Below are 21,427 nucleotides of genomic sequence, written 5' to 3' on the forward strand. Positions count from 1 at the left end.
GATGCCAAACCCAAATCCTGATGTGATGAGCCACTTAAGGTTACAGTTCTGAAGACATGTCTTAAAGTCTGGTGTCTTAACAGCGGGGCCCTGCTGCTTCCTTCTTGACTGGCTCATTTCTGGGCTCAACTTCTTCTTTCAGGGTGAACTCGGCGGTGTTGGTAACCCTGGTCCTTCTGGTCCCGCGGGTCCTCGTGGTGAAGTGGGTCTTCCAGGCCTGTCTGGCCCTGTTGGACCTCCTGTAAGTCGCCATTGTCAAACAGAAAAAAAGGAGAAGAGAGATGAAGGTGGGCTCAAAGAAGAAGATAAATACTTCGCTTCACCATGTCCTCTCCTCTCCTTGTTGTAGGGGAACCCTGGGGCCAATGGTCTCACTGGAGCCAAGGGCGCTGCTGTGAGTATCCTCAGAAGCTGACCACACTGCTGGGCTTTCAGGGTGCTAGCAAGTAGTGCCTCCAGCCTTGCATCTCCCAGTGACCTGCACTTCTTCCCTTGCAGGGCCTTCCTGGTGTTGCTGGGGCTCCCGGCCTCCCTGGACCCCGTGGTATTCCTGGTCCCGTCGGCGCTACTGGTGCTACTGGTGCCCGAGGACTTGTTGTAAGTGGTCGTGGCGAGGGTGCTCATGTCTTCAAGCGCCAGCTTGGCCATCACCTCAGCAGATGCCGGCTCCCTCCTGTAGTTTCCCTACTCTTATCTTTCCCTCCCTTGGCATCTTTGGTCTGTATTTTGGTCTGTATCAGGTTTTTGTGTATTTATGCACACTCCCTCTCTTCCCATGCACAGACACCCTCGTGTTCTCAAAGCTCTGCCTGCAGGTAAATGGGGGGCAGAGTTCTACAAGTCCTATGTTGTTTTCTCAGCAAGGCCATCTCCTGTAGGCCATTTAAGTACGAACATTTCCTCAAGACCTGAAGCTTCTCTTTACCTGTCCCATAACTATTCCATAGAAGAGAGTTTTGACAAGTGTATGCCCACTGTTTTGTGTTGCATCCTAGGGTGAGCCTGGCCCAGCTGGCACCAAAGGAGAGACCGGCAGCAAGGGTGAGCCTGTAAGTAGCTTGTCATCCACTCTTCTCAGCTGGGTTTCTCTAGTGAGGCATAAAAGGAGACTGTGTTTCCACTCCCCCACTTCTGTCCTTATCCCACAGGGCTCAGCCGGAGCCCAAGGCTCTCCTGGTCCCAGTGGTGAAGAAGGAAAGAGAGGACCCAATGGTGAATCTGGATCCGCTGGCCCCACGGGACCTCCTGGACTGAGGGTAGGTTACATATGCTTCCCACACCCAGACATACTAGAGACAGAGATGCCCCCCCTACCCCATGGGGTGTGTGCTTCTAGACCAAAGGAGCATTCACATTCCGTCTGCTTTGCTGAATCAGTGACTCCCAGTTTGTGGTGTTACCAAGTTGGTCTGGAAACAAAGCTGACCCGTTCTTGCAGGGTGCTCATGCACGAGATCCACGGGGGTTTGGGTGAAGCGCTTGGGCTTGGTTTGTGTCTGTGCCCCCCTTGGGGGGGCGGTTAGTCTGTGTTGCAATAGATTCTGCCTGGTCAGATGTAGGGGCTTTCTCTCATGCCCTGTTTCATACACCATCTTGCAGGGCAGTCCTGGTTCTCGTGGGCTTCCTGGTGCCGATGGCAGAGCTGGAGGAATGGTGAGTGGCCTGCTTCTCCTGCCCAGGGAAGGGACTTGCTGCTCCTAGTGGTATCACTAGCTTCAGAATCCTCCTCCCCCATCCCTTCTTTCTAACAGGGTCTTCCTGGTAACCGTGGTGCAACTGGCCCTGCTGGAGTCCGAGGCCCTAATGGAGATTCTGGTCGCCCTGGGGAACCTGGCCTCATGGGACCTCGAGTAAGTTGCTGGTGTATTCTGGGCGAGTCTGGCACTGTTTTCTTCTTTCAAGACTTGGCTAATATTAAAAGTAACAATAAAATCATCAAAAGTATATTTGTTAGTAGACTTGCTGATGATTGCCTCTTACGTTTAGCTTTATCAAAGCTCAGTAGATATTTGTGTGTATTTAATCATACATTTCCTATTTATTATTTGATACAATAGCTGTGAGGTTTTTGGAAGAATAGATCTATTTTAATATATCCAAATTAGGTTGGCTCTCCTATCAGCATGAATCTTTTATCTTAATTTGTGAGTTTTATATAAGGTGTTCATGAAATGTATTAGGACCATACATTATTAGTTTATTAGATTCGTCAGTGAAATCATTTTCCAGCGACCACAAAGTGCTGTAATTTATTCTGCATCACACTAGCTATGGAGAAGTAACCTTTAAATCCGTGGATGCTCTAATCCATAGCAATAGAGTAATTTTTTTGTCTCCATTATCTCTTATGGGTGAATATCAACTGTAATTGTGTCATAAACAACTAACAAGGACACCAAACATAGCAATAAAAAAACCTACTTTGGAAATTGCTTACTAAAAGTATTAGTTTTTCTATTATGTGGCAAATAGCAAGGTGCATTTTGCCCATGTCGCATGTTGCTGGGCAGTTTCTTGAGATATCCATAAATGGACCAGTTGCACAAAAATTCAATCAAAGGAAAAGCACAAAAACCTGGAAAGAAGAAAAATGCTCAAACTCTTTTCATATCTCCCAGCTAGTGGTTTACCCTCCTCACTGTTTACCCATGGCGTCAAACAGCGGGAGGGTGATTTTGTGAGATTTCAATTAATTTAAACCTTAACATTTCTAGGGTCTTCCTGGTTCCCCCGGCAATGTCGGCCCCACTGGAAAAGAAGGTCCCATGGTAAGGATCCCTCATGGTCATCGTGCTCTCAAGGACACTTGCTGCACTCTTGGCAACTGTATTTTGTGGCTGACTTATACAAGGAGACATTGAAAGTAACTATCAGACACACATAGCACCTGGGAACACAAAGCAATAGGTTGTAATAACAGAGTCCAGATGAGTGCGTGGCTTGGAGCAGGGCTGGGAAGAGAGAACCGTGGCAGGGAAGAAGAGACGGAGTGCGTGGGTGTGAGTGGAGAGCCGGTTGCGTGGGGGACCCTGGTGCGTGGGTACCGCAGCTGCCTGGGCACATGTATGGCCTGCTCAGAAGGGAGCACAGATTCACTGGATCCTTCTACAAGAAGCTCTATGCCTGTGGAAGAACCTTCTCTTTCCTTCTGCGGCCACGTTGTGATCATGATGTTGTGGGACGCTGTTCCGAGTCCACATTGAATCGACTGTGTTTTCAGGGACTCCCGGGGATCGACGGCAGGCCTGGAGCCATTGGCCCAGCTGGAGCCAGAGGAGAGCCGGGCAACATTGGATTCCCAGGACCCAAAGGCCCCACCGTAAGTCACCATGCCCTCCCTGCCTCCACGCTTGCTGACCGTAGTTCACCAAGCCCCCATGTTTCCCTCCCACCTTCAGTGCGGGAGGCCTCCTGGGCCCCATCCACACAGGAGAATGGCAGACCCTTTGCCATGTGAAAAGTATACCCCAGTGCATCTTTGCACACCTCCTGAAATTCCCCTCCCAAGGCCAGCCTCAGCAGACATAGGCTCCTCATTGTGCCTGGATCCACATGGTGATGGTTCCACCTTAGATGACACAGTCTCAAAAACACAAAAGCAAGCTAAAAATCAACGTTTAAAAATCACTCAATGTGTCAAGCTGTTTTTTGTTTTGTTTTTAATGTTTATTCTAGGGCGAACCTGGCAAAGGCGGTGACAGAGGACATCCTGGTCTTGCTGGAGCTCGGGTAGGTGATGACTTCCTTACGGGCTGTTCACACAGGATTCACTCAGGAGACCCAAGTTTTTCAGGCCATCTGATGTCATTCTGTCACTTTCTTTCTAAGATGGCATCCCCAAGGGTCCTTTTATCATCATAAAATATCTTTTTTCCTTTACTGAAACTTACAAGGCAGTAATCAACAACAAATCAGAATATGTGCTAAGTCAAAAATTCTTAAAGATGCTGCACTTGGCTTGTATTTCTTTTACCTTGTGATTGAAAGGGAATAAACAAGCAGCAGCAGCCCTGGCCTTTGTAAATTGCCTGTCCTCTGTGGGCTTCCCTGACCCACATCTAAAGTTGGCAGGCAGTAGTGGGACTTTGGAGGAACCACAGTGAGTTTAATTCTTACTACAATGACTGCTTGTTCTAAGGGAGTAATGCATAAGACTTTGGGGCATCTTAAACTACCTGGCTTTCAGGCAACCATTAACCTTTCTGTTAAACATTCTCAGGGTGCTCCCGGTCCTGATGGGAACAACGGTGCTCAGGGACCCCCCGGACCACAGGTGAGCATGTCTCCACTCCCAGGCTTTCTGCACTAGAATTCGTTTCATTCCTAGAGATGACCATCTCCAGACATCACACAGCAAGGCAACGTGGTGGCACACGTCACCATTCATGCTGTCTCCTCTGTCACTTACAGGGTGTCCAAGGCGGCAAAGGTGAACAGGGTCCCGCTGGTCCTCCAGGCTTCCAAGTAAGTTGGCTTATGCAGGCACGGTGCTGCCTCAGTCCAGACTGTTCACCACCCCCATCACAGAGAGCAGGATTTCAGAGTGGAAGCAAAGAAAGATTTTTTCCCAAAACAAACTTCTGTGTGATGCTCTGATAACATATATTCATGTGCATTGGTGTTTGGAAGTCCCCACCCCCATGCCCAGCTGTGCACAGGTCTCCTGAACACAGCCAAGGGATTGTGATTTGTGTTTCCTTTCACTTAGGGTCTGCCTGGCCCTGCAGGTACAGCTGGTGAAGCCGGGAAACCAGGAGAAAGGGTGAGGATGAGTAGCCGTCCATTCCCCTAAACTTGACAGTGCCCTCCTGCTTAGTCCCCTATTGCAGTGCAAATTATTATTTGCAAAAGGAAATTTTGTATGTGCACATTGGTGTTCTTCATGTTTGGGCAGATGGAGACAAGCTTATTAGTTGAACTTTAGTTCAAATGATTTTGTTGCATGGATTTAACAAAACACGGCATTATGAGCAAAACCTATCAATGAACACTTCATTTAATAGCCTGACTTTTTGTATTGTTCTTGGTAATGTTAAAATACAAATTATTTCCTTCCCCATAGCAAAAAATTAAATGCACTGATTTTCCATCAAACTAGATCCTGAAAAATTGCTTTTAATGTTGTTCTTGGCATTCAGACATGACACTGCTATCCACAATCGGAGCATGAGTTCTGAGTCATTTTCTCTGTAATTGTGATGAATGTGCCTCAATTTAGTTCCATTCTGTGGCCTGGTCTCCTTTGTCAACAGTGGGGCACAGCAAGGAGACAGCTGGTCAGTAATAAAAGAGATACACTTGGGTGTACAATTAACTAGGTAATATACAGAATATGATAATTTCCATTAAGAAGGCAGTCTGTCATACAGCTAAAAATAGGCCATAGCTGATGTTGTTCATTGTTATTTATCACATTCTCAAGGGAGATGGTCTGTTTTGTCCCTTTTTTAAAAGCCATAAACTCAATAATGGTAACACGTCTTTTGATACCAGACTCCAGGTTAGAGACATCAGTGATACTAGTGGAATTCTCTCTTTCTGTATCTTCTCATATGAAAGTCATGTGTCCTATTTAGCCTGTGTGCTTGTGTAGGTAGAACCAGCAGTATCTCACTCCAGAATCTTAATCATAAGTGAATGTACAGATCATGCATGAATGCCATGCCTCACTTATTCTCATATTTTGCCTAGGGACTCCCTGGCGAATTTGGTCTCCCCGGTCCCGCTGGTCCAAGAGTAAGTGTCGATTAACTCACTTTTAGAAATGCTGGCCAATGTATTTTTAAAAGAAAGACTGCTTCCCCGAAAGCAGTCTTGCAATGATGACCCTGCAAATAAGTTCCTGGTGCTCTTCCATAGTCCAGTGTAGTCTGTAGAAGGCATTTGATTGCTAAATGGATCGTAGACTTTCTTGTTTGGTTGTTTCTATTTTCTGTTCAATAATTCCATAAGAAACACAAATAAATGAATGTGTGTATTGTAGTCAGTAATTTATATAGAGAAGTCTTCTGTCCTTAGGACAGTGTTTCAACTTGAGCCAAGGAAAAGTGACATCTTAACTGAGATTTAAAGCTGACTTTTGCAATGTGTGTTGATGTACAAAGTCTAAAACAGAACTCATGAGTCTAATCTTACAAAGAAAAACAAATAAATGCATTTAAGTTTGTTTCTGGGTGTTAGCATCACTGAAACGGTTCATTTGCTCATAAAGTATTTCATTATGTTGCCAGATACTTTCCATATTATCTAGGAAGTCCAAACAAAGTTAGTGTCAAAAAACCACAGTGCCACAGAACCAAGTTATAGTAAGGCCCTTTGAGGCAGTTGCAAATGTATGTGATAAATATTCTGGGCCATAGAATGATACATTGTAGTGATAGTTAGATGTAGATTGAGAGATATTTAGAGATAGACACAGATATATATATAAACACAATGACACACATATGCATAAATAATCCTCTATTATATATTATCACTGTTACGCCATTATTACATGCATTTATAAAAGGGGACATAGGATAGGAGCATCCACTCTTACCTACACCTGGCATTGCTATTCAACTAAAACAACACAATCTTTTCTTTTGAATACTGTGCACAGCCGGCATCTGTTTTTACCTATCGTATTATCACAGAAACAACCCCCAAAATGAGGGAGACATGAATCCCAAAGGTTGAATGTTACATGCAGAAGAGCAGATTTTAGAGATGTAGACGCAAAATATTAGAGCTGGATGAGTCTTTAGAGATTAACTCATCCTGTCTAATTTTACTCATGAAGAAATTGAAAACAAAAGAAATGTTACCTTGCTGACAAATGATCGAGCCAGGGCCCAAAAGCTGAACAGGTGTGAACTTGGTGTGTAAAGCAGCATTTCTGAAGGAACGAGTGGTGTGACACTTCTAATCATTTTCATAGGGGGAACGTGGCCCTCCAGGTGAGAGCGGTGGCGCTGGTCCTTCTGGTCCCATTGGCAGCCGAGGTCCATCTGGACCCCCTGGGCCTGATGGAAACAAGGTAAAGCCTTATGTTTTAGTATGCCGGTTTGCCCAGTCTAACCCAAGATGAACAGACCCTTCATACTAGAAGAGAAATTGTTTTTATATTTTTATTTACTTCCAATTCTCTGATGATTCCCCCTCAGTAAACAGCAATCTGATTCCAGTGGACCTGAATTATTTAAAACAAACTGAAAAATTGTGGGGGAGATTTCACTGTCTCACAAACATGAATTAGTATGGGTTCTCACCCTTTTCTTGTCACGTGATTTTTGCTTTTGTTTTAATCTAGAAACGTCATTTACATTTCAACCTTATTTTTAAAGGACAAACTTTTACCTTCTCAACATCTCACCCCATTGAGTAAACTTTCAAAAAGTAGTCTCAATTTATAAGATAATTTATGATGATGAAAATTGACTGGATATTACATTCACCCCAAAAATATATGAGTCTGAAAACTTGTGCTCCAAAAGAGAATCTGTGGTTGAGATTTTGAAATAGCCTTGGGCCATCCACCTTGGAGGTGCCCGATCTCCTCTGATCTCAAAAGCTAAGTGGGAGGGACCTGGTTAGCACTTGGATGGGAAATTTTAAAATAGATGGAGTTACCCGCCTCTGAAAAACCAATTACTTTAACCGCAATAAGAAAGAGGGCAACTCACATCTGACTCTTCACATTAAAGAAAAAGAGTAAAGCTTAGTTGTAAATAGCTATTTTAGTCTTTGGAAGGATATTCTCAGGGAAAAGATGTACACAAGGCAAGAGGAAGAGGGGAGATAAAGACAATGTGATTCCATGGGGAAGGACTGTCAGAGGGCTCCGTTTGTCTCAGAAACTGGTCCACAGGTTTTAAGGACATGCAATTGCAAGGGTTTTATATAGAAATGGAGGCGAAAGTCTCCGCTATTGAGATTGAAACGTGAGTGTCTTTCTGTGGATGAGACCTCTTATTCCCGTCTGTGCTCAGAGACTCATCCTTGAAGCTAGTCTGTGGTCAGCACTTCCATCCCTTCCATTGTGCCAACCGCTTCTCCACGCTTTTCTGAGGCATGTTGGAGTGAGCTGCGGGGAACCCAACTCTCACTCCCCGGGATCTCCAGTCATCCCTGACTGTGGCACCCTCTCTGGGGTGTTGCCCCTCTTTCAATACCCTTATTTGTGTTTCTAAGCCGTCAGGAATGCTGTTTTCATGTTTAAGCTGGAATACTTCAAGAGCTTGCTTCTTCACTCTTCTTGCTCTGTTGAAATAACTGATGTCACATGTGTTTGATTCCAGGGCGAGCCTGGTGCAGTCGGCGCTCCGGGCACTGCTGGAGCATCTGGTCCTGGCGGCCTCCCAGGAGAGAGGGGTGCTGGTGGCATACCTGGAGGCAAGGGAGAAAAGGTAACTGTCAGCCCTAGGCCTTGATGTATTGTTGGAGAACCCTAGCCGGAGCTTACGGTTCCAGGCCGGTGGTCTGGTAGCATTCTGATCTCTGTCCACACACATCCCCCTGCCACCTAGCACCTACACATTTCTGCACTCACTAATCTGGCAAAATTCCCTGCTGCCATGGACTTTCACACAAGCAGATGGTGTTGAGTAATACATGAGGCTCATTTTAATGCCACTAACAATAATGCTTCATCCCGCCCTAATTAATGGGAAGAAGCCATACTGAACAGCTGTCACCCGTGCTGCTGTGTTAGTTATGCCGAAAGAGTGACTGGGCTCAGAAGCCCATTGTGATGTTGCCTTGTAATTCCATCCACATGAATTTGTACCTTGATTGTACTTCAGGAGGGTGTACAGAAATTAGATAAGAATATTCAATAATCATCTGGAAAGAACTTGAATTATTTATTTTTATTTTTCCCTCTACTAACATCCTATAGAATGGTAAGGAATTGAGACATTACTAAAAATCTTGAAGGTATGATACCTATATATTAAAAAAAGCTATTATTAATTTTGATTTAAACATGTCAAAAAACAAAAAAAATTGCTCTTGCTTTATACTTTCAGGGTGAACCTGGTCTCAGAGGCGAAATTGGTAACCCTGGCAGAGATGGTGCTCGTGTAAGTAGAATTTTGTTTGTATATTTGTTTGGACTATTTAGATTTTCTTTTTCAACATTTAACTTCACTTGAATAGAGAAGTTTTCCAAACTAGAACTATTAAAAAAGAATTCAACCTTAATAAAATAGCATTTCATTCCTTTCTGGATCTATGACTAATAATATCATTGTACATGTTCCAGAAAAAAAATGGAATAAGACTTACCCTTTGAAAATCCTCTCCTGAATGTTCTGCCTTCCCTGGTGTTACCTATACCAACCACACACTGAAGACCCAAGCCTCTAGGGTTAGCAAGACATTAAATGGTGGTTTTAAGTGGTAAGAGGGCTTTAAAGAACCAGCAATCATTTTCTTATATTGTAAGAAGCCAGACCCTCTGACTAGGTCCTGTAGTTCGCTATTCCAATGTATGTCCTAGAAATATGTCACTCAAAGAGCAGTCCAAGGAGTCGCTATGGACACCAGGAAGATGCCAGAGACAACGCCTTGAAAGTGGCATCACCCTACAGGTGTCAGGTCCTGCCTCTTCCAGGCCACAGCTGGTACCAGGGCTTTTCTCACTCTCCCTGGGAGCTGATTTGCTGCAGCACACTTGTAATAGTCCTTCCTCTGAGTCACACAGTTATAATAGGTTCAAACAAGGCCACTCCTCTTTGTTCTCCAGGGAAGGTCACAAGAGCAGAGCACTAAAGTCTCCCACATTTCGAACTTGCCCTTGACTTACACATTTCCAGAGCCTGTACTCCTGGGGCACTCTCCTCCTGAGAGTGGTCTCTGGTGGTCTTGATCATGAGAACGGAAGCGCATCTGTTCTCCAACCAGAGCCCGCAGTAAAAGCACTCAGTCACTGTGTAGGCAAGGAGCAACAAGGATCCCTGCCGATGGCATAAGTGGTGTTAATCAGACATGTTTCCCTTTTCGTCCTAGGGTGCTCCTGGTGCTATGGGTGCCCCTGGTCCTGCTGGAGCCTCAGGTGACCGGGTAAGCCATGCCTTTGCACTGAACCGTGGCAGCAGCCACAGCTTCCTGCCTGCCCTTGTCCCAGAGAGCCCCGCGATGCATTTTTATGATTCGATATAAAACCTACTTATTTGAAAACCTAGCTGTGGGGACAATGTAGCAGGAAACAAATGCCGTGAGTTTAACTTTAAGTTGTCCTTCCTGTGGCCATTCTAACTCTCTGCTCTACATTCTGGTCCTCATCAGTTGTAAAGTCTTCCCCTGCACTGAATGCACAATATCTGAATGCACTGAACCTTCCCAAAACCTTCGGCTGTTAAAAAAAAATCAAAATACATAGTGCGCCCATTTCACATTAGATAGTCCACTTAAAATAGATCTTGTTTATTGCATTGCAAAGATGGCAGCAGATAGAGCAACCATGTGTCCACCTAAGAGTTAGAATGTCCTCCTCCTGGTGTTGTGGGCACTGACTTGTAGTGCTGTTGCAACTGTACAACCAAGATCCTGTACCCCGAAATGAATGCAGCATGGAATAGGGTATGCCCCATTCTGTGAGATATGTGTAAGTGTGTCTCCCTTGGTGACTGTGGCCCCTGCTGTCCACCACTCCTCTCCCACTCCGAGTGTAAGTGAGGCAGAGAGCTGACTCCTCGTTGGTCCCGTTGCAGGGTGAGGCTGGTGCTGCTGGTCCTGCCGGTCCTGCTGGTCCCCGGGGCAGCCCTGTAAGTAGCAACCTGGGTGCTCTGACACGCATCACCATGGGTAGATGTCCACAGACCCAACATTGCACCCCACTTAAACCCCTTCTTCCTCCAGGGTGAGCGTGGTGAGGTGGGTCCTGCCGGTCCCAACGGATTTGCTGGTCCTGCTGTGAGTATCCTTCTGAGGCTGATCTGGAGGCATTCCAAGCCGGGGAGGGGAGTAATCGGAATACCAAAACCACAGTGGTTTCCTCCTCACAGGGTGCTGCTGGGCAGCCTGGTGCCAAAGGAGAGCGCGGTGCCAAGGGGCCCAAGGGCGAGAATGGGGCTGTGGGCCCCACTGGCCCCGTCGGAGCTGCTGGCCCATCTGTAAGTTGAGTTCTCGGGTGGTAGACACACCTGTGTGTCGCCCATGGGTTGGAACTAAATGCAGTTTAGCCTAGTGCCTGCTCTCTACCAGGGAGTATCTGAGATAGAAGATGACAGAAAACTAAAGGAAGAGATGACACTTAACAGTGTGTCCAAGCTTCATAAATATTGTCTTGTTTTAATTCCTGATAACCCCATAAGGGTGGTGATATTGATGTAAGAACATAAGTTCACATGACTCAGGCAATCATTTTGATTTCTGAATCTTTTTCTAAGAGATTGGGAATAACCCCTTGAAGAAAAGAGTAACATGTACAAGGGTTGGTTTGTCATGAGATCCCACCTTTTTGTTTCGGTTTAGGGTCCAAATGGCCCCCCTGGTCCTGCTGGAGGTCGCGGTGATGGAGGTCCCCCTGTGAGTATCTACCATGGGCTCTGACCGCTTCTCCTTCAGATTCTATTAGGGACAATTTGAAAGCTCTGACATTTTTGGTAAGTTTGGACTGTCATGAGGAAATTCCTGAGGTTCAAGTTCATTCTCTTCAGAGCAATTCTGATATTGGTATTTACTTACACCCAACTGGAACTCAGTGTCGTGCACAGTGCTACTGCCTCACTTAAGATAACTAAGGTGAACCTGGGCAGTGTAACAGTGAAGTGGGGAAAATGCCTCCTTGGTGCCTTTATCCCTGTGTAGATGCCCCCTTCTGCCCAGCCATGCCCTTCCCTTTGCAGCCAGTGCTGTCATTCTGCTGGGCTGTCTGTTGTGCCTTTTTCTGCAGACACCATTCCTTATTAGTTCCCAGTCCCCTAGAACCCAGCCAGGTGGTGGAGACACACATTCATGCCAGACACAAACGACACAGTGTCTTGTCTTGCCTGACAACCATTAGCGTTTCAAAATGGACCATCAAAGCCTTCACACAGAACACAGACATTGCAATTGGAGCATGCTGGGAGGGAAGATGCGTGAAGAGGGAAGGCCTCCAGGGCCCTGCCTGATTGTCCCCTTATAAAGCTGCCCACTTCCTACTCCCTGGTGTGTCCCTGGTCATGTGTACTGAAATTCCCATCTTACCCAAATGCTTGTAGTTGGTGCTGACTGTGGAACTATAATGTGCTTGGTTCTTAGGGTATGACTGGATTCCCTGGTGCTGGTGGCCGGACTGGTCCCCCGGGACCCTCTGTAAGTAAATCACTCCAAACACAAGTCATCAGTTATGCTACCTAAAGGCCTGGCCCCTGGCAGGAAACGGGTCAACTCCCTTCAAGAGTTTTGTGAAAGTCTTTAGGAAAACACATCACTAATATTCACTATCACTTTCAGGTCTTAAATCAGTTTTTCTAAACCATTAAGGCAAAACTATCACAAATTATGTTTTATAATATCATTGTAAGAGGCTTTTATTCATGCAAAAACCATCCTCCACTTAGGGACATGGTCTGTTTGTTTGTTAAAAATAAAAAGCAGAACCGTTTGGTCACATATCAGATATTTATATATCTAATTACTCTTTATGGTTAACATTCTGCCTCTGCGGTTAAGGTATAATTGTTCTTGAATTTAAAGGTGGTTTGGCCTCTAATTTAATTCTGATTCAGACTCTCTTGTCAGGACTCAAGAGAATTCAATTAATTACCAAGGATTAAGTCTTCCAGTTAAGGTTTCAAGGAAAAAAACTAGCAAAGATGTTGATTTCTTGGAATCCTTCTACAGGTTCATAACAGAAAAATCCTCATCCCCTGTGGGCTTTTAATTAAACCTCATAGGGAAGCATCTGTGATTCCTCAATTATGAACAAAATGCCAGTATTGGCTTTCTTTAAAAAAAAAAAAGTGGCAGAGTCCTCCAAAACCCAAAGTCTCGTGTGTTGATGACTAGTTCATAACTCTACACAGTTCTGATTCCAACATGCTGGGTACCGGGCCCCAATGTTGTTCTTCCTCACGGAAATATGTCATAGACTCTGCCTCTACTCTTTGCTTAGTCACAGCCTCAGGAGAAAGAAGACAGGAGTTGCTTCTTTCCACAAGAGTGTGAAAAACTCCAAACACGTCCCCCAGGAGATGGTTTTGTGGCATCAAGCTGTTTGCCTTTTAATCTCTGCTGCCCTTTTCCAGGTCCCAGATGATTGACAGAAAGTAAGTAACCTTGTTCATTTGTCCATAGGGTATTTCTGGCCCTCCTGGTCCCCCTGGTCCTGCTGGAAAAGAAGGGCTCCGTGGTCCTCGTGGTGACCAGGGTCCAGTTGGCCGAACTGGAGAAACTGGTGCATCCGGCCCCCCTGGCTTTGCTGGAGAGAAAGGTCCCTCTGGAGAGGCTGGTACTGCTGTAAGTGACTTCAAGATTCTCTTTCTTAAGACTTTACGCTGAGTCAAAACAATGCCCCTGCAAAAGTCTCCACCTGCTGTGTATCTCTTGATGAGTATTGCAGGCTCTCAGGTAGAACCTAGTTGAGCCAAGAACTTTGTCCCACACACACACAGAGGTACTGCGGCTTCTGCAGAGGCGCAGAGCACCTGACAGGCACGTTGGCCACAATGGCCCTTGAGACTGTGGGGACACCGTGCTGGTACCAGGACTGGGATAGAATCCCATTGCTGCGGCCATCTTCCTGCACATGGATCCATCTCAATAAGCTACTGATTCCTCAAACTCGGCATCTGTGCTACCCTGAAAGGCGCCTTTATTAGACCTTGGAGGCCAAAGTCAAAATGTGTCTCCTTCGATACACGGATTTCCCTTCTTTGGATGCACACCCAGCAGCGGGGTTGCTGGTTCATATGGCAGACCTATCTTTAGCTTTTTGAGGAATCTCTATGCTATGCACAACTATCGTGTATTCATAATAATTTTAAAATTTTTTTAATGTGCCTCTCTGCATAGATTCTGTAAAAACTCTATTCCACTACCCTCAAGTGGCTTTATTAACCCCAACAGCATATTTGTGAATGTTGTACCATTTGTCTCAAGGACAAACCAGGTACAAGAATGGACACATGCCAAGATGTGAACTCACTGTCATCACTAGAGAAAAGATAACTAAGGATGTGTCCTACGAGAGGGAGATTGCTGGCCTTTTTCTGAGCTGAGGACAGTTCATTCCCACAATCCTCAAGCCAACTAGTGTTATCACCAGGGTCTCCGCTGTGATACTCAGTGTTTGTTCTCTTGTTTAGGGACCTCCTGGCACCCCAGGTCCTCAGGGTCTTCTTGGCGCTCCTGGTATCTTGGGTCTCCCTGGCTCCAGAGGTGAACGTGGTCTGCCCGGTGTTGCCGGTGCTCTGGTGAGTGTTTGACACCATTCTGATTTCCATTAACATCATAAAAGAGTGTAAAAGTGCCTCTTCAAATGTGACAGATTGATCACTGAATAACTCCACTTAAGACTTTTATTCATGGCATTTTCTTTGTACAGATCACATGTCACTTATCTCCGAAGACTTAATACCACCTTACTTAGACACATACTGTAAAGACACAGCCTAACATTATGCAGAATGACTTTTGTTCTTTCTACACACTTGAGAACGACATAAGCTCTAATTGCATTTACTCCTCTGCAATATGAAACACTAGCATCACCGACCATGTAGGAAGGATGGAACTCTGGAAGTTCTGAATCATTCCATTAAGCCTCTTACATGACAGCACCTAGGAGCCGTCTCATCTCCATAAACTCTGTCATCTTTATGAATTCATTTCATCCGGACCACTAGCTAAAAGCAGGCTCTCTCTCCCATCATTATGTAGTGCTGACCCTCTTGGGGGGGTGAGGATAACACTGGTAGAACTTCTCACCATTTTGTAGCCCACTCACATTCTGTGTACCTTCTTTCCTGACCAGGGTTGACTTTGGAGGGTGAGACCAGCCTTCCATCCAGTGAGAGAGTGTTGCTTTGTCTTCTCTGCCTCTTTAGGGTGAACCTGGTCCTCTTGGCATCTCTGGTCCCCCTGGGGCTCGTGGTCCCCCTGGTGCTGTGGGAAGTCCTGGAGTCAACGGTGCCCCTGGGGAAGCTGGTCGTGATGTGAGTCCAACCCTGGGTTTGTGACATAGAAACAAGTAGGATTTCACCTTGTGTGTTTGTGTCCTGAGCTGAGATGCTCTTGCCCCAAGTTTCTGAGCAAGATGGTCTGTTGGCCCATAATGTCTACACCTAGTATTGAAAATATGGGATGTGTATAGGCTAAGGAGCAGGCTTTTCACTAGCACATTTCAAAATCAGGCCCAAATATTAAAAACTCCTCTAAAAAATATCTAGGTGGACAGGTTCTTGTTCCCAGTTTTTAACAGTCTGAAAGAGGGTTTGGCAGTTCACGCCTGTAATCCCAGACTTAGGGAGGCCAAAGCGAAAGGATCTCTTGAGCCCAGGAGTTCAAGACCAGCCTCGGCCACATAGACCCCCATCTCTACAAAAAATGAAAAAAGTAGCCAGGCTTGGTGGCACCTGTAGTCCCAGCTACTCTAGAGGCTGAGCCGGAAGGATCACCTGAGCCTAGGAAGGCGAGGCGTCAGTGAGCCATGATTGTGCTGCTCCCCTCCAGTCTGGGTGACAGAGTGAGATCCCCAACCCAAAAAAAAAAAGAGGGCTCACTACTGAGCACTAGAAATGGTAAGGCAGAGTAGCCAAAACGTAGGGGCTGCTGGTAGCAACGCCCCACCAAGAGCCATGGTGTCTTTACAGGGTAACCCTGGGAATGACGGTGCCCCAGGTCGTGATGGTTTACCTGGACACAAGGTCAGTGACGTTTTCATTCCTCACTCATTCAAAATTGATTACGACAGACACCAGATCGAGACTGAACTTCCCTCTGCCTTTGGTAGGGAGAGCGTGGTTACCCTGGCAACATCGGTCCCGTTGGTGCAGCTGGAGCCCCCGGTCCTCACGGCCCTGTGGGTCCCGCTGGCAAACATGGACACCGTGGAGAGCCTGTGAGTTTGTCAATCCCAGGTCCTTGGTGTCATCACCCTCAGGGCCTCTCTCTGCCTCCCCATGCATGGGGACCATGCAGGATGGGGATGAGGTTCTGAGGCTTGGCTCATGAGTGTCTCTCCATCTGCAGGGTCCTGCTGGTTCCGTTGGTCCCACCGGTGCTGCTGGTCCAAGAGGTCCTAGTGTATGTATATGGCGAAGGCTTCCTTACAGCATTCAGGGCGAGTCAGCCCCAAGTGTCCCCTGAGAAAATAAAAAGTTCATAAGCTAGACTTCCTATTGTTAAGACATTTTAGTCCACGATGAGGCTTGATACCAATAACCTCATCTAACATAAATCTTTTCTGCTTGCTTACACTGGATAATTATCAGGATCTAACCACTTTATAGATAGCTCAGCTAACACAGGAGATATAAGAGCCTAGCTAGCCCTTCGCATATCTTGAGTCACCTTTGTAGACAGATTAAGCCATATTTGTGGAGAAGTGACTGTCATTTTTTCAAACAAGGTAAAAAGTCCTATCCATTCTTCCTTTTCTTACAGGGCGCACAAGGCGCTCGAGGTGACAAGGGTGAAGGTGGTGACAAGGGGCCCAGAGGTCTCCCTGGCCTGAAGGGACACGTCGGCTTGCTGGGCCTTCCTGGTCTTGCTGTGAGTAAAGTGTGGTCGTCCCCACGCGTGCAACCTGGCGGCTTGCAGCTCCCCAGGGTCTTCTTGCTGCATTCAGGCAGCCCCCATCGCACCAGCTCCCTCCCCCTTTCGGAGATAATGCCATTCCATTCAACATGGAAAGGTACAGGCAAAGGGGGAGGGAAATATCCATATATTAAAGTCTCCCGGCAACAATGTCCTTCAACCCCACTTCAAATAAATGTAATTAGACGAATGACTAATATTGCGCTGCTAAAATAGCTTGTGAGAAAAATAATTGAATATAATAGACATAATGGAGGAAAGAGCTCCACTTACATTCCCAGTGTTTCAATCCAGTGTCCGTTGAAACTGAAGTTTTCCATTCGATTGGAAAAAAGGAAATCTGTCTCTTGACATGTGCTCTGAAAGCATGATTTTTCTGTTCTCTCTTTAAAGGGTCAACATGGTGATCAAGGCTCTCCTGGCCCTGTGGGTCCTGCTGGTCCTAGGGTAGGTGAACCTCAGAGATGCCTCACCTCTGAGATTGAGGCTTAGGTGGGCAGCAGGCGTGGGCTCCCTGCTGAGCTTCCCCAGCTCAGTGCTCTGGTATCCTCCTTCCTCAGGGTCCTGCCGGTCCCTCAGGCCCTCCTGGAAAAGATGGTCGCAGTGGACACCCCGGTACAGTTGGACCTGCTGGCATTCGTGGGCAGCAGGGTCACCAAGGTCCCGCTGTGAGTATGATTTGGAGAAACAATAAAGAATACCACTGACCTAAGGAATGTTTTCTTTAGACTAAAGCAGGGCAGTCATATCAACACGTTAAAGTAGCCCCTACTTCAGTCCATTCCCTAGAATATCTGAAGGATATCTGTATGCAGTAGGCCTTGTAAGCCCATCCCTGCGAATGTGCCTGGGAGTGAGTTATATATTCCCATGGGCCTGATTCTGTTTTCCTGTTCGAACACGCTTTTGTGGAAAGCTCAGCTGCAGACCTGCGGCCCAGATGCCTCTCACTGCCACCAAACACAAAGCTTCTCTCTTCCCTTCCCCTCCACAGGGTCCTGCCGGCCCACCTGGACCTCCTGGGCCTCCTGGTGTGAGTGGTGGTGGCTATGACTTCGGTTACGACGGAGATTTCTACAGGGCTGACCAGCCTCGCACACCACCTTCCCTCAGACCCAAAGATTATGAAGTTGACGCTACTCTGAAGTCTCTCAACAACCAGATTGAGACACTTCTTACCCCTGAAGGCTCTAGGAAGAATCCAGCTCGCACTTGCCGTGACTTGCGTCTCAGCCACCCAGAGTGGAGCAGTGGTAGGTCAAGGCATCTAAGCCAGACTGACCCTTCACACAAACCGAGCTTCTCGAGATCAGCTTCCACTGGCATTTAACGTGAACATGTGGTGGGGCAAAAGTTACAGTATGTGAAATGGTACCCAACTAATGAAGCATCCCTTCCCACTAGCACCCAGCCTCGTGTTCCTCTTAATACATACTTTTGCCCTGTTTGTGGTAGTCGTATCCTGATTTGACTGCTCAGGGATGAGAAGAACAACTATCTAATCTTGAAGATAGCCACACTTTTCTTGTTAAATGTGGGGTAGACAATGTAATAGCATAATCAAAAATGGTATTCATGGGAGTTAATATCTTTGCCTTGCAGTTATTAGAGTTTTCTGCAGAATAAGCTGTTGTGTAATCTGGGTCTTGTTTCCTTTAAAGGTTACTACTGGATCGACCCTAACCAAGGATGCACTATGGATGCCATCAAAGTATACTGTGACTTCTCTACTGGTGAAACATGCATCCAGGCCCAGCCTGAGACCGTCTCAGCCAAGAACTGGTACAGGAATGCCAAAGTCAAGAAGCACGTCTGGTTAGGAGAGACCATCAATGGTGGCAGCCAGGTGAGGAATCCTACATAGTCTCCTACTAAGCCATATTTTTTTATGTTGTTTGTTAATGATCTGTATTTGAATCCCTTCCCGAAAGGGGCTTCCTGGAAGAACCTGCTCTTTTCTTGGGTTCCAATTTTATCCTAGCTTACACATTAGAAGATGGATTAATTGGATACATTCATATAGTCCAAAGTCATTATTCAAGTTTGATTTAATTGATAGTCATTGGAGAAGCTGATTGATGTCATTTAGTGTGAAGTAGTACTGGCTAGCACACAACCCACACTCGCACATTTGCATTGCAGAGTGTGATTGGCTTCTCTGATCGTTTAGCCTAATCCTTTCCCCAACTTTACTGAATACCTACAAAATTACAAAAATAGAAGGGTGTCCGAATGTCTACCTCCCTGCTCTGTTATTCTAAAGAAGAAACGTACACAGAGGCTTTGCTGAAACAGATACCCTTTTTAGATGAACTTTCCCCAGCCTAGTAGGCCCTATGTTGGTCTAGGTAACTGATGCTTCACAGACAAGTGAATTGAACTTTCTTAGAAAGGACCTTTTTCCTAAGGCTTGTGTCTGTGTTTATTGTTTCTCCCTGTACCAATTTTTTTTTTTTTTAATTTGGCTTTTGCTGCCTGAGTCTGTCTCCACATACTGGAGTTTCATCTTATTTTCTGTAGTTCGAGTATAACGTGGAGGGCGTGAGCTCCAAGGAGATGGCCACCCAGCTTGCCTTCATGCGCCTACTGGCCAATCATGCCTCTCAGAATGTCACCTACCACTGCAAGAATAGCATCGCATACCTGGACGAGGAGACGGGCAACCTGAAGAAGGCTGTCATTCTGCAGGGATCCAATGATGTCGAGCTCATTGCCGAGGGCAACAGCAGGTTCACCTACACTGTCCTTGTAGATGGTTGCTCTGTAAGTAATAGTGAAACCTGGGAATGCCATTACTGTGGGATGGGGTGGGGGACCTTCAAATGCACAGAAGAAAAAGAGACCATGACTACATTTTTTCATAATGTATCTATTTAATTCAGATGGTAAGCTCAGAGTATGCTCATCTGACAGTGCCTTTTGAAATGCTGAAATGCTTACTATGTCTGTGCCTAGGGTGCATTTTTTCCTTTAACTGAGTCTCTTGAATGGTGTTATACACCCAGAATTTAAACTTTCTTGAGGTTTAAATGGCCTAACCTGTAATTTATAGTTGTATGTATTTTATTTCATTTGTTAGTATGCCCTATAATTAACTCTTAATGCTTTCTCTACAATGTCACAGATGGAAGACAGAGTGAAAGGCAGTGATAGTAACGCTGCATACCCGCCTTACTCCCAAATACCGCCTTACCCAAATACACACATCAGTCTTAAGAATGACACGGTAGAAATAAGTCGCTTGGAAAGTGTGCTGAAATGGTTTTTAAAATTGACACCGATAGGGAACCGGCCCCCTAAAAATACCCTTGATTCTGCTGTTTCAAACATGAGCTTGTCGGCCTGGGACACACGTGTTCAGAGCAACAGACAAACCAGAGCGTGGTTCTTATGGCATCTATGGTTCAGATGTTGTCAGATTCAGAAATAGTGCTGCTTTATGTATCTTTTTCTTCTCTTTTTAAACAGAAAAAGACCAACGAATGGGGAAAGACAATCATCGAATATAAAACAAACAAGCCATCTCGCCTGCCCTTCCTCGACATCGCACCCTTGGATATCGGCGACGCCAACCAAGAATTCAGAGTGGACATTGGCCCGGTCTGTTTCAAATAAATGAACTTGCCCTAAATTAAAAAAGAACGAAATTTGAAAAAATGTTCTCTCTTTGCCGTTTCTTCCTCTTCTTTTTTAACTGAAAGCTGATCCTTCCATTTCTTCTGCACATCTACTTGCTTAAATTGTGGGCAAAAGAGAAAAAGGAGGATTGACCAGAGCATTGTGCAATACGGTTCAAGTAACTCCCTCTCCCCCTCCCCGAAAGATTTGGAACCTTTTTTCAACACTCTTACACCTGTTTGGAAAATGTCAACCTTTGTAAGAAAACCACAATAAAAATTGAAAAATAAAATAAAAACCATGACTATTTGCACCACTTGTGGCTTTTGAATATCTTCCACGGAGGAAGTTTAAAACCCAAACTTCCAAAGGTTTAAACTACCTCAAAACCCTTTCCTGTGAGTGTGAGGCCCGAGGTGCTGACCTAGACAGAGATGGACTGAGGTGCTTGTTTTGTTCACAATACAAAGGTGCTAATTAATAGTATTTCAGATACTTGAAGAATGTTGATGGTGCTAGAAGAATTTGAGGAGAAATACTTCTCTGTAGTGAGTTACATTGTGTGGGGTTTTTTAAAATTTGATTTAGCATCAGTCATTTCCATCTTACCCCTAATTAAAAGTATGCAGATGATTTGCCCAAAGCTGCCCTCTTCTTTAAATTCAGCATTCGTTCTCCGCCAGTCTCATTTTCATCTTCTTCCATGGTTCCATAGAAGCTTTGTTTCTTGGGCAAGCAGAAAAATTAAATTGTACCTATTTTGTATATGTGAGATGTTTAAATAAATTGTGAAAAAACTGAAATAAAGCATGTTTGGTTTTCCAAAAGAAAATATTGAGTAAAATTCCTTGCTGCAGTCCTCTTTGCAAGAGAAATATGCATCCCTGTCAGTCTTGAGACCAGACCCCTCGTGGGATACACATCATGTAAAAAGGACGGTTGGGTTTGGGATAAAGCCGAGAACTTGGCCCGGGTTGGGTGGGGGCATCTGAGCTCTAACTGCCTCCTGTGGCTGAGTGACCTTGAACCTCCAAGCCTCTGCCTTTCGGGATCTGGATCCATAACATGGGCAAGGTTC

General features: G+C 45.6%; 1 protein-coding gene across 2 annotated transcripts in view; it reads left to right on the forward strand.

Annotated features, from left to right (window-relative positions):
- Window positions 1-21,181, forward strand: part of COL1A2 (collagen type I alpha 2 chain) — a 35,077-nt gene extending 13,896 nt beyond the window's left edge. For both annotated transcript variants that reach the window (XM_008068854.2, XM_008068856.2), the window contains exons 17-52: window positions 143-241; window positions 350-394; window positions 499-597; window positions 996-1,049; window positions 1,149-1,256; window positions 1,600-1,653; window positions 1,752-1,850; window positions 2,715-2,768; window positions 3,221-3,319; window positions 3,676-3,729; window positions 4,220-4,273; window positions 4,411-4,464; window positions 4,709-4,762; window positions 5,692-5,736; window positions 6,923-7,021; window positions 8,283-8,390; window positions 9,012-9,065; window positions 9,994-10,047; window positions 10,698-10,751; window positions 10,846-10,899; window positions 10,992-11,099; window positions 11,461-11,514; window positions 12,232-12,285; window positions 13,270-13,431; window positions 14,280-14,387; window positions 15,021-15,128; window positions 15,786-15,839; window positions 15,926-16,033; window positions 16,165-16,218; window positions 16,579-16,686; window positions 17,125-17,178; window positions 17,292-17,399; window positions 17,726-17,984; window positions 18,393-18,577; window positions 19,252-19,494; window positions 20,200-21,181. In XM_008068854.2, coding sequence (XP_008067045.1) covers window positions 143-241; window positions 350-394; window positions 499-597; window positions 996-1,049; window positions 1,149-1,256; window positions 1,600-1,653; window positions 1,752-1,850; window positions 2,715-2,768; window positions 3,221-3,319; window positions 3,676-3,729; window positions 4,220-4,273; window positions 4,411-4,464; window positions 4,709-4,762; window positions 5,692-5,736; window positions 6,923-7,021; window positions 8,283-8,390; window positions 9,012-9,065; window positions 9,994-10,047; window positions 10,698-10,751; window positions 10,846-10,899; window positions 10,992-11,099; window positions 11,461-11,514; window positions 12,232-12,285; window positions 13,270-13,431; window positions 14,280-14,387; window positions 15,021-15,128; window positions 15,786-15,839; window positions 15,926-16,033; window positions 16,165-16,218; window positions 16,579-16,686; window positions 17,125-17,178; window positions 17,292-17,399; window positions 17,726-17,984; window positions 18,393-18,577; window positions 19,252-19,494; window positions 20,200-20,346 — 3,309 coding nt within the window. In that variant the 3' untranslated portion in view covers window positions 20,347-21,181. The remainder of the gene's footprint in view (window positions 1-142; window positions 242-349; window positions 395-498; window positions 598-995; window positions 1,050-1,148; window positions 1,257-1,599; window positions 1,654-1,751; window positions 1,851-2,714; window positions 2,769-3,220; window positions 3,320-3,675; window positions 3,730-4,219; window positions 4,274-4,410; window positions 4,465-4,708; window positions 4,763-5,691; window positions 5,737-6,922; window positions 7,022-8,282; window positions 8,391-9,011; window positions 9,066-9,993; window positions 10,048-10,697; window positions 10,752-10,845; window positions 10,900-10,991; window positions 11,100-11,460; window positions 11,515-12,231; window positions 12,286-13,269; window positions 13,432-14,279; window positions 14,388-15,020; window positions 15,129-15,785; window positions 15,840-15,925; window positions 16,034-16,164; window positions 16,219-16,578; window positions 16,687-17,124; window positions 17,179-17,291; window positions 17,400-17,725; window positions 17,985-18,392; window positions 18,578-19,251; window positions 19,495-20,199) is intronic.
- The last annotated feature ends 246 nt before the right edge of the window (window positions 21,182-21,427 follow it).

The sequence above is a fragment of the Carlito syrichta genome, unplaced genomic scaffold (assembly GCF_000164805.1).
Source record: "Carlito syrichta isolate Samal-C Ts95f unplaced genomic scaffold, Tarsius_syrichta-2.0.1 Scaffold311602, whole genome shotgun sequence".
Taxonomy (NCBI): domain Eukaryota; kingdom Metazoa; phylum Chordata; class Mammalia; order Primates; family Tarsiidae; genus Carlito; species Carlito syrichta.